This window comes from Rousettus aegyptiacus, unplaced genomic scaffold (assembly GCF_014176215.1).
Source record: "Rousettus aegyptiacus isolate mRouAeg1 unplaced genomic scaffold, mRouAeg1.p scaffold_m13_p_14, whole genome shotgun sequence".
In the NCBI taxonomy this organism is placed as follows: domain Eukaryota; kingdom Metazoa; phylum Chordata; class Mammalia; order Chiroptera; family Pteropodidae; genus Rousettus; species Rousettus aegyptiacus.
Genome location: NW_023416289.1, coordinates 51,526,403 through 51,540,803, shown reverse-complemented (window position 1 = coordinate 51,540,803; position 14,401 = coordinate 51,526,403). Strand labels below are relative to the sequence as shown.

Below are 14,401 nucleotides of genomic sequence, written 5' to 3'. Positions count from 1 at the left end.
CATGGGGAATCCACAGGATTCCTTTGGTAGAGGTGACTCTGCTGTGACCATGATATACCCAGCTCCTCCTCCAGAGACTGTCCCACGGCCAGCCCTCCAGGCCACGGACAGGGCACACATGTGAGTTCCACACACTTTTATTAGGGAGTCAGGGGCAGTCCTGCTAGCAGGCGTGGGTGATGCTCACATCTGTGTGTGTGTGTGTGTGTGTGTGTGTGTGTGTGAGAGATGCTCACATCTGTGTGTGTGTGTGTGTGTGTGTGTGTGAGACGCTGCCTGATGAGCCCTTCCAAAGCCAGACCCACAGGCTGAGTTACGGTGTACCTTCCCCATTCCCAGCTGTCTACAGTACTATAGGAAAAGCCCTTTTGCATGTGGCTGGAGGCAGTGCTGGCTGTGATAAACGGTGGCCCGATTCAAGACAGAGGACATCAAAGGGCAGCTGGATGGAGAGGCCAGAGTGCTCCGCATCCCAGCCCCTACCAGCCAGAGCTGCACGTCCTTGTTCCCTGTGTTGCAAGAGGTAGTGTGTGCATGAGACGGCCCCTCATTGTCCATCCTGGTTGGGTTTGATGAGCCCATATTCCACCGCTTTTCCTAAGCAAGCCACGGCCGCCCTAGTGACAGGGCCTTCCTTGCCCTTCGCCAGCACTGACAGGATCTCCAGCACTTCACTCTCCATCAGGGTGCTGGCGATCTCTCGTGAGGCCTCCACCATGTTCAACACCACCACGGCACCCCGGTGCTGTAGCTCCTGGTTGGAGCTCAGAAGCAGAGCCTGTAGGATCTCCAGCCAGTGTGTGGTCTGCAACAAACAGGGTAGTGTGATCACTGAGCAACAGGCTGAACCCTGGCACACTGGTCCCATCTGAGACTTGTCCAACCAACCTCCACCATGCCTGGGGGGCCTGGCTCTCCTCCCCTCCCCAACATAGAAGAGGCACTGACCACTTGGGGGATACGGCAACACAGGGAGGGCCGCACGGAGGTGAGCATGGCCAGGCCCCCAGCGGCTGCCCGCCGCAGCAAGTCGTCATCCTCCCCACTGTACAGCACCAGCAGCTTCAGGCGGTCATTGCCTTCGGCTTCAAAGAGGTCCTGTACCTGTGGTCAGAGAAGGGAGTGGACTGAGTTATCTGGGGCAAAGCTCACCCAGGGCACAGACACTTCTGCATGCCCGCCCGCGTGACTGCTTGGATCAATGCTCACCTCCTTGCTCATGGCCAAGTTACACATGCACTCTGTGGCTGCCCGGCGGATCATCTCATGCTCCTCAAACATGTAGCCCTCAATCATGGGCACAGCCTTCTCCTTCACAATCTTCTGCCTGCAGAGCCAAGGTTGGAAGGGTCAATACCATCAGAGCCTCCGCATCCACTGCCACCACCCCCATGTTCCCATATGATCCAGCCCTGGGCTGAGGAGTTCTCTGAGCAATGTCCACGGACCGTCCTGCACCAGGTATGAACAGCGGTGATTTCCAGCCTTCTCGCCAGGCCTAGGAGATGGCATGGGACCATCGAGAATGCTCTAAACTAGCAGTTAGGAGACAAGAGTGGTGGTGATGACGATGCTAACACCTACCATTTGAGCACCTACCCTGACCCACGGCCCCACGGTGAAGGTGCGGGTGTGACTGTCATGACTACTTTGCAGGAGAGGAAACCAAGGCTGAGTAGTGAGTAATGTAGTCAAGGTCACGATTAGTAATAACATCTAATACACATTGATTGGGCACATCACTGGGAGCCAGGCGCCATCGTACTAAGTATTTTTACATCTATTTCTCATTTAATTCTCCTCATCACGACTCCCTGAGGTGGCTACTATAACCATCCCATTTCATTGAGGGAGAAACTGAGACACAGAACCATTAAGTAGCTTGCTCGAGGTTACACAACAGAAACCAGAGAAGCCAGGACTCGAACCCAGGCAGTCTAACTCCACGGCCTACACTGTTACCGCCCAGAGCCTTGTCCTCGCGAAACTGTCTCCTCCAGAACATAAAGAAGTCACCATGAGGCTCAAATAGAGCAAAGACCGAACAGTACTTTCCAAACTGAAAAGTGCTTTGCTGGGGATAATCTAAACCCTGATCCCCTACCCAGGCCCACATCCCAAGGAATCTCACCGGAGCCTCTCGCTGATCCCTGCCAGGTTCGTTAGAGCCATGAGCGCCTCGAAGTTCTGCAGGCCTGAGCAGTTGAGGTGCAACAGGGAGACAAGGGGCCGGACCACCTCATAGATCTGCGATATGCACCCCACCTGTCAGGGCCACTCACCCCAGCCCCCAGCAACCCCAGTGACCCTGCAGGTGGCCGTCAACCCCAAGAGGAGGCTGCCCTCCCAGGGCTTAGTAAAGCTGCCACTTCCTGTCAGTCCTGAGAAGGAGCCACAGCCCTGGGTCAGGAGCCCTCAGTGGCCAGTGAAGGGGTGGAGAAGAGGCCAGGGCTGGGGAAGACACGCACCCGCTCTCCAGGAAAGGTCATCTCTGGGTTCGAGGTGATGGTGAGCTTGGCGAGGGCCTGGGCTGCCTTTGTCTGCCCCACATCAGTGCCTTCCAGGGCCAGCGGGAGAAGAGCCTACAGGGACAAGCCCTTCAGTGTCCAACATGTGCCCAGGAAGATAAGGCCCAAGCTGTCAGGCCCCAACGCCCTGACTGGGCCTCCCTCGCCTTTCTCCTCCCCTCTCCCCAGGCTTGCCAACGGCCCTGCTCAGACCCTTTTCACCTCTTTGAGGTCTCCCGGTAAGCAACACAAACACTGCCTAGAACTCCATTTAAGGGCCCGACGTTGACTGTGGCAGATAGAGGGCAAGGAAGACAACTCAGGACCTTCACAGACACAAGGTGCCACGAGCTCCAAGGAGCCTGCCCCTGCCAGCATCACTTACTCAGCAAGAAGATCCAACAATGCTTTTCTGTTCCACACCTAACGCTTATCTCAGGCGTAGCAGCCACTGAGTCATGTTTTATAGATCACAAGGAAGGAGTCTGTAGACCAGCTCACCTTGCCCCCTCCCTGAGCCACCACAGTGCCACGGTCCTCGGCCTCTTCCACCAAAGCCAGGAAGACCCTGCGGGGAGAAGGTGACAGTGGTGGGTGGCCCCAGGGCTCTGGCAGGCAGGCACTCCACTTCTGGGCTCAGAATAAATAGAACACAGGCGAGCGGTGGCCCCCGTGCTCCGGGAGGTCCGCAGCACCAGGACCTGCTCCCTCCGCAGTTCCAGCAGCGGCCTCAAGGCAGGCTCACCTGGACAGCAGCTCTCTGCAGGAATTGGTCAGCGCGGGGCTCTCGGTCTTCACCATGCACGTCAGGGCCGACACCACGCCCGCCGCCAGCAGCTTCTTCACCCGGGCCCGCACAAAATTCGGTTTGTCCTAGGGAAGGAGGCAGTTTAACAGAGGGGCCTCCGCTGACTGGACAGGGAAAGGGGACCCTCCTAATGGCACAAATCAATGAACATGAAAACAAAGGGAAAGGAACCCGTTTGAGGCTCATCTGCAGTGTATGCCCGGGGGTCGCCGGGCCCCAGTGATGCAGACACATCCCCAAACCCTTCAAGCAGCCCCCTTACCTTGGGGTGCTGCTCGGGCACATGCTGCTTGGCATACTTGGCCAGCTCCACCATCTTGGGGTCAGGCTCCTCATAGTCGTAGCTGTTGGTGCAGTTCACCAGCCCCGAGGCCACCGCGAAGAGCACCGACCTTTCCTCAGACTGCCAGGAGCAGAGGGACTGTCACTCAGTCATGCCAGGAGGCAAAGCAGCACTGGGATCAACGCTGCCCAGGCCTGGGCCCCCAAATCTACCCTTGACCAGACCATTTGGATGAACCTGGGAACATCCCCAGGCCCCAGCCTGCCCCAGACTTTGCGGGCTCACGCACTTGACCTCCCCAACTCCTCCAGACAGGGTCTTTTCTGACACTCCTGGTGCTGGCCAGTATGCCCATGCCACACGGTGCGGCCACCTGGGCTACCTGACCTCCCTCCCAGGGGCCACGATAGACTAGACAGTGTCCCCGATGACTGCAGAACCCATAGAGCTACCCGGCTGAGCTGGAATAGAGCCTTGAGGGCGGCCTCGTCCTCTACAAACTCTTCCTTCACGTCAGCATCAAAGGTGAGGTAGGCCAGACCCTCCACTGCCCAGCGCCGAGTGCCTGCGTCAATCTGGTCATTGCACAGCCACCTGGAGACAGGCAGGGAAGTGGACAACAGTCAGATGGGAGGCGAGGAGGGGCGCACTAGGACCAAGGGGGAAACGCGAGGCTTGAGCATCCCCTCAAGTTCACAAGGGAAGCAGTTCACAAGGCAGGACCAGAAAGGCCTGCCGGGGGAAGAGCAGGGCAGTGAGGAGATCCCACTCTCTGCCCAGAGCCTCCTCTACTGAGGTCAGAATGACAGGTGGGGAGCCACAGCAACGCCAGATGACTCACTTGCGACACTGCTTGGCCAGTTTGAGAGTGGAGCCTTCAGCAAACTGCTTCATGCTGAAGTCAGTCCCTCCAGCCGAGCCGAGCTTACACAGTCCCTGGAGAAGAGGCGAGAAGCAGCTGTTGGCCTCCAGGGATGGGTGCAGAGCTGAACTCCTGCACGCCTGACATGGGCTTCCTCCCTGGCACTCTGCCAGGCTCTCAGGCGGCCACACACCTCCTGCCAGGCTACCGCCTAGAGCATTTTGCAGCAAAATGAGCTATTGGTGTGGCCATGTGACAAAGAACCTGGTTAACGGACTGACATGTTAGCCACTGTGCTGTCCTGGGTCCCAGCCCCTCCAGGTCAGTCCTGGAATTTGCTGCTCCTTTCCACACCTCACACACACACACAAAAACTCTTTACAGGTGTAGCTAAGGCCAAGACCCTTTATTATAGGATGGAGAAACTAAGTGCCCCAGGGGAAAGACCAGTGCCCCAGGGGAAAGACCAGCTTCCCCAAGGTGCATGGCTGCAATAGGCTCATGAAAGCCAGACCTCAAAACACCAGCTCCTAGACCGCCTGCAGGCCCAACCTTTCCACACAGCCCTTCTGACCAGCCTGGCCCAGCGTGTGCTCCAAACTCCTCCGTCACCTACTCCTGGAGCTTCTCTTGCTGCTTCCAGCGAGCAGTATATGCCGCCTGACTGGCTAGTGTTCTCTCTGTATAAGGTTCACCTCTCTGACTTGACCTAGAACCCTGTGGGAGGAGGCACCAAGGCCCATGCCTCTGGCTTGGACAAGGCCCTGCACGCCCCATGTTTTCTCCTAGGAGGTGGTGGGGCCGCTGCCTGAGACACCAGCCAGCCTGGTATCCTGGCTCGGCGGCCTACCTGCTCAGCCCAGGGCTACCCCTCTCACCACCAGCGCCCGGATGCGGATGCTGTCCTTCTCACTGCGTTTGTAAAGGTCCTTCAGCAGCGAGACGCCGTTGGCAGTGATGAATGAGGCCCGCTTGGCCTTGCCGGCCGCATGGATCAGGGCCTCTACAGCCACCAGCTGCTCTTCCTCCCGCTCAGAGGCACACAGAGCGATCACGGTCTCCATGACACCACTCAGCTCCAGGGCCCGGTTGCCGGCATCACAAGGGCCCTGCAGGAGGCAGGACACTGTCTGGATGGCCCGTAGCTTCCCAGCCAGCCCTTGATCTTCAAACCAGCTCCTGAGGGGCACAGGGTGACAGCTGTCACATCAAGGGCAGCATAAAGAGACTCTCCTTCCCTCCCCGCCCCTCCCCTGGACAGCATCTGCACTACTTGGGCAGGAACGGCAAGAAAGGCTGCCAACGGGAAGACAGGGCCTTGTCCCCGACAGGATGCTCCTCATCTAGGCTTTCATTCGCGCCTTCCCCGACGACACTCCACCTCTCACTCACACCGCTGTTCTCTCTTTTCCTGTACTTTTACAATACAGAATTGCCCTGCTTATTTCATGAGCCTTCCCCCAGCTGTAAGCTCCTTAAGGGTAGGGCTGTCACGCTGCACTGCTGTGTCCAAAAAGACACAGTAAAAGTGCTCTCAGTAAATACAGTATGTGCTTGATGGCATTTGTGGCATTGTAGAGAATTGATGTGAGAAAGAAGGTCCCTGGGAGGTCACTCTGGAACAAGAGGGCCTTGGAACCATTCTGGCCCCTTCTCGTCCCCTGCACGGCTGCTCCCCTTGTTGGAAGTCTTTCTCTGCTCTCCCTCCCCAAGGAGTGAGGACTCCTGCTGGGGCCCCTGGCGGTGGGAGACGGGCCGACCCACTCACTTGATGTAGTTTTCACAGAGTCGGTGGAAATTCTCCCTCTCGGCATCACACTTCAGGTCATCGAAGAGCTTGTTGAGGAGGATGGAGGCACTCATGCGGCTGTTCGCTGTCACCGAGAGCGCCCCAGGAGGCTCCTGCACAGAGCCCCCCACCTCCAGAATCTTTCTCAGACCTAAAAAGATACCGATTTAGAAGCAGAACATTGGTTCCAACCCTGACAGGCAAAGAGGAGCAGTTTCTGGGGAACCCGGGAAAGCAGGTCAGCGCTGGACCAGGCTGCAGGGCGCAGACAGGCTCGAGAGTCGAGAGAGCCTCGGGCAGCCTCGAGAGTCACTTGGCTGACCCGCTGCCAACAGAGGCAGCTGTGGGGTCAGGGACCTCAGAAGTGAGGTCTGGCCAGTAGGGCTGAATGCTCTATGACCTTGAGGTTCCTCAGGTGCTTAACTTAAGGGAAAATAACACCCATGCCTCGCAGGATTACTGAGGTAATAAAGGAAGGCAGGCACCCAATAGATATGCTTACACAAGAACTTTTGCCAACCTTCCTTTGTTTATCGTTTAAGGAAAAAGAGCAGTATGAATTCATATATTAAACTTGAATATTTTTTTCCTGAGTACAAAAGCAATACTCACTCACCGAAAAAGCCTTCAGATACAGAAAGCTGATCCGGCCTCCTGTCACCCCGCCTGCTCAACGTGCACGCGTGAGCTCACGCTCATGGCGAAGGGCCTAACTCTGAGTTCCCTAAGGGTGCAGCACAGGCCACAGGGTGCACCTCAGTGTAGACACGTGGCTGGCTGCCACCACTGCTGGGATAAGCAGGCCCAGCCACCCAAGCAGAATGCAACAAAATGCTCGGTCTCTTTCTACAACAGTTATCACCTACCTTGGTCAATGACCCAGAGGGTGAGGCTGTTGTTGGGGTCCTTAAGAGACTTCCGGGGCACTGTTTTAATCAGAAGGGCCAAGGCGTTGTCTCGACCTTGGCCTGAGACCCCCACCTCGGTCAGTAGCTCCAAGAGGTTACTGATGAGGACCTTCAGCTCCCGGGCAGGATCTGGCAACAAGAAGATATAAGTGGGTTCTATGGTAGCCCAGCCCTGTCTGACCTTTGAACTTCCCCAAGAGGCCAGGGAGACACAGGGAAGGAGACCTGCATCTTGGGCTCTGGGCTGGGCTCCAGCCTTCTCCACCCTGGCTGCTTAAGAATCTAGAGTAAAATACTGCTGCCAAGCCATATTCCTGAAAAATCTGCACCTGCCAGTCTGGCTTCAAAAGGCCTGGCCTGGCTGGTTCAGCCCTTTCCACTCCGTGACAGCGACACTCCACAGAGCACCGAACTACTGCCACTCACCCACGATGATGGCGCCTTCTTTGCCTCGGAAGCCTTTCTTGACGCCTTCCTTGAGGGCATCAAACATCACCTGCAGCAGGTGGCAGGCAGCCAGGGACACAGCCTGGTTTTCCACACCGAGGATGAAGACGACCCGCCGAGTTCCCAGCACGCTCAGGGTCGCCACTGTCTGGGTGGGCGAGAGGGGGACAGAGCCTCCAGTTGGTGAAGGGCAGCCCCACAGAGACCCCTGCCTGGGTTGTGAGTGTGGCCAGAGGACAAACAACATTTGGCGGAAGCAGCTCCAAGTGAAGACAGAGTAGCATGACCGAGGGTGTGACCGGGAGAATGACCAGAGTATTCTGCTGGAAAGAAAATGTTACGGAAGAAGCCACCAATACCTCCCCTCTTCTCGGCTCGCATCAGAGAATCCTGTGGCCCTGAGAGCGGCCAATCCGGTTCATGTCTCCCCAGGAAGGAGACACCTGAGCCTGGACAAATCTGACTACCAGGTCAAAGACACCCAGTTCCTCTCCAGTGCCAACCCTGAGGACTTGTCTATGCCCTGGGGATGTGGAAATGCATGGAACGAACCACAAGCCTCTCCGCCCCATTTCTAAGCTGGAAAGCCCGGCAGGTCCATGTGGCTCTGTCCCAGTTCACACAGGGTAGGGGAGGAAGGCTGAGGGTGGCAGACGGGATCCACGTGGGTCTTCCACTTAGTCCTAAGAGACCCAGAAGTATAGCCTGAATTTGGCCTAAAGAGCTATTACAGAATTTTTCAGTTTCACCACTGAGCTAGAAATTGTTGGCTCCTCTAAAAGCAACCAATGGTCAAGTCCCTGTTCCCTGGTTCCAGTCAGTTCAGGCAAGCACTCGGACATGACTAACAAGGTGCTCAGTGAACACCGGCCAGGGAAGGGCTGTTTTTGCAGAACTGTCCGCCGGACACCCACAGTCTATGCTGAGAGGCATTTCAGGGTCAAGCTCTTCATGACCACATGAAGCACTGTGAGTGCCCCCTGCTGGATAAATGCCTGTAGGACTGTCAGGGAAGGACTGTCAGGGAAGGACAGGTACCCTGCTCTCTGCAAAGGGCTTGCTTTCACCACCTAGGCAGAGAGTGAAATCAGCGACCAGCCATCTCGGTGACCAGCTGCCGTGAGCAGCTGCAGGAAAGGAAAGCCTGGCTCACACTCAATAGCCCCTTTCCCCAGGCCAAGTGCTCAGGTGTCAGTGGGTGGCTTTGCTCTTTCCTAGGCCGTTTGTCTCAAATCGTGTTGGTCTTTTTTGAGCCATTTTTAATTTCTCTTGTTACACATCTCTTTGTACTCTGCCTTACGCTGTTCTTTTTGGAGTAAGATGAGGGTGGTAGGGTGGGTGGATGGACGGACCACGGCAGGAACTAGATAGACCCCACCTACCCGTGACTGGTGCTCAGAGCAAATGCCGACTAGCGTGCGCAGAGCAGCCAGCATCAGGTCGGCCTCTCCCGTGTCAAGCAGGCGTTGCAAGAGCTGGACCCCATTGTTCCGAAAGATCTTCTCAGCTCCAGCATCCTCCCGGGCCAGCACCACCAGGTTCTGAGAAGCCTGTGTCAAAGAAGCACATAATAGCATGAGCACTACACATAGCACAGGGCCGGGCGGTCAGGAGCCCTGAACTCTGGTCCTCACTGTTTCCACTTAGCAGCTGAGTGACACTGGCCATAACTTTTACTTCTCTAAACTTTAGTGTCTTCCTCTGTAGGTAGAGAGAAGAGCCTACTCTCTGCTGATGGTCAGAGTACATGGGATCCTGAGTCCCTGGCAGAGCCTCAAGGGCAGGGACTGTGCCTCAGGACCTGTAAACCCAGCTGCTGGCACAGGGCCTGACCAACAGGCGCTCAGTGAACACTGGTTCCCCTCTCCTTGGCTCATACTCAGGCCCCAGGCCCTCTGAGTTCCACCCAGGCTCTGTGAGCCCAGCTGCACAATCTGATGAGTGACAAGCAGACCCGGCCCACAGGGGCTTCTGTGCACAGAGAGGGCACCATGGGTCGGCAGCTCTACTGGAAATTCAGCCCTCACTTGCTCAGTCCAGGCCCCATACCTTCTGCTTCTTCTCAGTGCCTTTCTCTTGTGGGTCTAATAGGATCTGAAACATCTGTTCCACTTTGGCATCTGTCGAGGACATGTATCGCACCTATGACAAACCAACAAAAGTATGGAAGAAATCACCTCTGTTGACCAGAGGCAACACATTCCCTCGTTGTTCTCTCCTTCTCCTCCCAGGGCCTGGCTCCCATCTCTGGGAGGCACGGCCAGGATGTCTGTGCTTAGGGCTGGCACCAAGCTACCTTGGGCAGGAATAGACTCGCCTGGTAGCTTTCGTGAACTTCCTGCGGCTATTTGCCTCTCTAAGTGACTTCCTGCTTGGGCAGCAGGGGTGGCACCCACACTGAAGGCAGCGCCATTCGGAAGGGGAGGCATCCTGTTAGCCTCAAGGCAACGCCTTCCAAGTGGCGCTGTCTATGTTGGGGAAGCATGGATGCACCGTCCGTGGCACTGAACTCAGCATTTACGCTTCGTGCAAGGGAGTCGCAGGTCATGAGGTAGTTGCCAGCTCTCCCCTTAGGTCGAAAATTCTCTTTTTGATAGTTTTAAGAAATAATCTGAATGATCAAGATCATCTTGAGCCCTTTCCTCCCCAGTTTCTGGGCATGGATGGTGGCATAAGCCTAGCATGTATGCTGCACCCCCCTTCCCCTCTTGCATCCATAGCAGACACAACTAATCAATCACAGCACATTTTCCTGCTGGGCCCAGGTGACCAGCTTCCTAATCCTTCTCAACACAGGGCCCTAGGCAGACCCTGCTAATCAAACAGAGCTGGCACTGAGAGGAACATAATTTGCTTTCCCAGGTCTCAACCTTTCAATAAGGTATTTGCCTTCGTATTACTTGCTTCCGATGTGTCAGCATTCTAATACCAAATTATCTGGTTAACTCAAGCTCAGTTATAGTTCATGATAGTCTTTAGATTTTTATCTTAATTTTTAAATGCATGTGCCACACAAATAATGGCCTCTTTATTTAAAAAACTGACGGATGAAGGAAAGTCTTCCTGGAAAAGCCCCCTCATCCCATTCCTTTCCCGAGGGGCACACTGTGATTTTAATGTGTATCTTTTAAATGATTTTCCTTCATACTTACATACCCAGGTATACTCACAGAAAAACTATGGCACTATTTTGGGTGAGTACACAGAGGATTGTTTTAACATAAATGACATCTCACTATGTGTGTAATTACATATTTCCCTTTTTTAATCATGTAACAAGTGTCAGCTTTCTGTATCCATACATGTGGCTGTACCTATTCCAAGTAACTAACATAGGAGTCCAGTTTATTTAGCCATTCCCCTGTTGCTGAGCATTTAGGCAAGTTCAAATTTTGGGGTGTTTTAAAATAACTTTTTAATTTTTCAATTATAGTTGGCATATGGCATGTTCCAATTCTTCATTAAGACAAACGAGGACGAAATAAACAGACACATGCCTGCTTATGTACATGGGTAAGGGGAGACAAGTAAACATGATACGCTCATTTAAAATTTTAAGAGATATGCTAAAATATCCTCCCACAGAGCTGTACAACTTACACCCCCACCAGCAGCCATGAGTGGGCCCACAGCCCCCCAACCCCACCACTTAAGTGTCTGCCTCCCTCCTTCCAGCAAAGTGTACAAACTTTAAATGTTTGCCAGACCACTAAAAAAACAGCACCTTGTGTTATTCTAGTTTGGAAAGTTGAACATCATTCTATAAGCACATGTACCATCAGTACCTCTCTGCAGAACTGTGTTTACACCCAGATCCATTTATCGGTGTCCCTCCACCACCGGTCAATGCCATACTCTCTCTGTCACTCACATACCTTCTCCTGAATCTGACCCCCGATGCTGCGCAGGGCCTCCTGGAAAACTTTGTTCTTGGGCTCCAGGCTCACACATCTCTGCAGGTCAAGGACAGCCTGGTCGAGGCGGCCCAGCTTCTCTAGGGCTTGGCTCCGCCGGTAAAGTGCTTTGACATCCCCACCGTCCTTTTCAATGGCTGAGCACAAACGGGAGCTCTGTAAGCGCCCATGAGGCCACTGTCTCCAGGCAAAAGCAGTAGGGAAAGATCTTGAGGCCCAGAAGAAGGTTGGGGACAGGTGTGGGGATCAGTACTTCAGCCTCAGAAAAGGTGAGAGTAACTGCAGAAAAGGAAATGCCCGAGGAAGTAGGAAAGAGGAGGCAGATGTGTTTCAGGGGCAAAAGGAGGAGACTGTGAGGGTGCAGTGGTCCCAGAATCTCTGCCCACCACAGAAGCCCCACAGCTCCACACAGGGCATGTTCCTTACCTTTGGATGCCTCGATTTCTGCTTTGTCGTAATCTTCCTGTAAGAATAGAAAACGAGCCTGAGAGACTGTTCATCTTTTCCTGGCACTAACTGGGCATCAGGGTTGTTCTCCACAGTCACCAGGTCCCCCATCAACCGAAGGTCAAAATGACACCCGACAGGGGAGGGTGGTCTTGGAAAGTGAATGTCCAGCCAGGGCCCAAGCAGAAGCGAGGTGGGGAAACCAGGACCCCCGCAGGCCAGGGGAAGAGCAGCCAGTTCCCTCACCAGCTTCAGGTAGCAGGCGGACCGGTTCCGGTGCAGAATAGCCTGGTCCTGGGGCGTCACGCCCAGATCCAAGGCCTGGGTGTAGGCCGTCAGGGCACCCTCGTAGTCTCCGCATTTGAATAGCTCGTTCCCATCCTTCCGCAGCTGCTCCACTGAGCTGGCCTGTGGAGGGAAGGGATAAAAACCTCGGAGGTGGGCTAAGGGCAGAGCCGGGGAGCTGAGCGGGGCGGGGGTGGGGGCGGGGATGTTGTGCGTGCCTGGGAATTGGAGATGAACCCCATGGAGGGCCAAGACTAGGGGAGAAAGAGGCCAGGGAATGGTCAGAACATGTGCGAAATGGTAATGGCGCGGGGCAACAGGTACGCACCCCAAGAGTGGCGGGCCGGGTTTCGGGGGTTCCTGGATCACTCATAGTCATCGCGGAAAGGAGGTCCAGGCCAGAGCAGGCACAGTCTCTGAGGCGGGGTGGGTCCGGGCTGGGGAATGCTGCTCCTTCCCAGTCGTGCGTCAGAGGCGGTGACCTGAGGGGGCCGGGCCAAGGCGTACGCGCCCGGGGGAGGGGCGGGGCGGGGCGTTCGGCCTGGTCGCAGGCGCAGAAAAGCCCTGGGCGCGCCTAGTGTATTCCCGCGGAGACCTGCAGAGGGCGTGCGGCGGAGGACCTAAAGGAAGGCCCGCGGCGGCCCCAGCCACTGCCGGGTCTCCGACTGCGGCAGAAGTGCACGAGATCTGCAGTCACCAGAACCGCAAGCAGCAGGCCATAGAGGCCCAGTGCTAGAAGCGGACCCGGGCCCCTGTGGGAGAGGGGACGGTATCAGGATGCTGGTCCACTACGTTACAGAGCCCCTGAGAGTTCTGAGAAAGCTCGGATCCCCTCCCTGAATAAAAGCAGAAGTCAGGGAGCTCACAGGGACCCTGAAGCTTTCACATCCCCCTGAAATTTTCCTTCCCAGAACTGTTTCTAATCATATATTTACGTGATTTTGTTCGAGGTCTGTCTCTCCACTAGTCTGTAAGCTGCGAGCCTCCACCCTGAATTTAGGAACAGAGCCCCAGGTCCTGAACTCCCGAGCAGTGTTCCTCTGGCTCTGGAGCCGGGCTTCTTACCTGAGGATGGGCGGCGGCGGAAGGGAGGACAGGTTGACCTGGTGTAGTGCCTGGAATTCATCCCGGGTGCAGCAGTAGCCCCCTGCAGCCTGCAGGTGGCAGCAGTAGGCTTCCTCTGGAGCATCCGTGAGCCGGGGACAGAAGAAACCAGGGTAGTGGCGGCCATCGGCATCCCGGGTGGTCTGGCACAAGTGAGGGTACTGGGCCAGTGCTAAATGAAGGGGCGAGGAGGCTGGAGATAGGCAGGAATGGTCTGCCCACAACCCACTGAACCCATTCGGCAAAGTAAAAGGGATTAGCAGTTACCAGAGGCAGGCTCCCTTCCTCCCCACCAGGGTCCCAGAGGAGCCCATGTCCTTATGAGAGAGTAGGGGACCTGAAGGGGGTGGGGGAGGAGAATGCTGTACCTGAGAGAGAGGTGGGCTGGGCAAGGGTCATCCAGCTGAAGAGCAGCAGTAGACCCAATGACAGCCTCTTCGGGAAGCCCATGAGAGGTCACCACCTCCGCCCTAGGAACCCCAACATCTCTTTCTGAGCCATGGCTGCAGATAGTAAGGAAAAACAATCAATCCCCAAGACACCAGTAACACAAACCTTAAGCTTCTCTGTCACAGACCTCTAGAGAGAAATGAAGGGACTGAGTTTCTGTCTTCTGCTGGAAAATGTGGGGACTGTGGCTCCAAGCTGCCTAAGGTTTTCTGAGCTGAAGGGGAAAGACTCAGCAGACTAGAGGACAGAAAGAAGGGTGAGAGAGAAGCTGAACCATTAGCCTGAAGAACAGACAAGCATTCAGAGCCAGATCGGTTTCTCTCCACCCACTCTCAACTTGCAGGCTGCCGTGGAAGCCCTGGGAATTCTGATTTTTCCATTTCAGGCCCCAGAGACCTCAGTTCCAGTGTTTGGAGCATCCCTCCCTAACCTCTGCGTCGTGGCAACCACCAGGACTAGCTGAAAAACAAGGGCGAGTCCTTTCATTAGCTTTTCCCCTGAGCCCTCATCTGCCCTACCTACCAGCCAAAGCGCAAAAGCTACCTGTCCGATTGGAGTTTACTTAGCTACTAACTTACTTCATGTCACAGAGAAAGC

At 55.4% G+C, this 14,401-nt stretch overlaps 1 protein-coding gene across 2 annotated transcripts; it reads right to left on the bottom strand.

The window, feature by feature from the left end:
* Positions 1-121: 121 nt before the first annotated feature.
* UNC45A (unc-45 myosin chaperone A) lies at positions 122-12,741 on the bottom strand. Of its 2 annotated transcripts, none has more exons than XM_016151532.2 (20): positions 12,579-12,741; positions 12,212-12,373; positions 11,945-11,981; positions 11,480-11,655; positions 9,654-9,746; positions 8,987-9,154; positions 7,584-7,752; positions 7,116-7,286; positions 6,229-6,400; positions 5,339-5,639; positions 4,440-4,534; positions 4,051-4,192; positions 3,578-3,718; positions 3,253-3,380; positions 3,009-3,075; positions 2,469-2,582; positions 2,132-2,247; positions 1,210-1,327; positions 949-1,104; positions 122-805 (listed from the first exon to the last, which is right to left on the bottom strand). In XM_016151532.2, the coding sequence occupies exons 1-20, from the start codon at positions 12,627-12,629 to the stop codon at positions 548-550; spliced, it is 2,835 nt and encodes a 944-aa protein (XP_016007018.2). In that variant the 5' UTR covers positions 12,630-12,741; the 3' UTR covers positions 122-547. The 2 variants fall into 2 exon arrangements, with proteins under 2 accessions (XP_016007018.2, XP_036087810.1); XM_036231917.1 differs by having other exon boundaries at positions 11,480-11,797; positions 12,579-12,663.
* Positions 12,742-14,401: the final 1,660 nt, after the last annotated feature.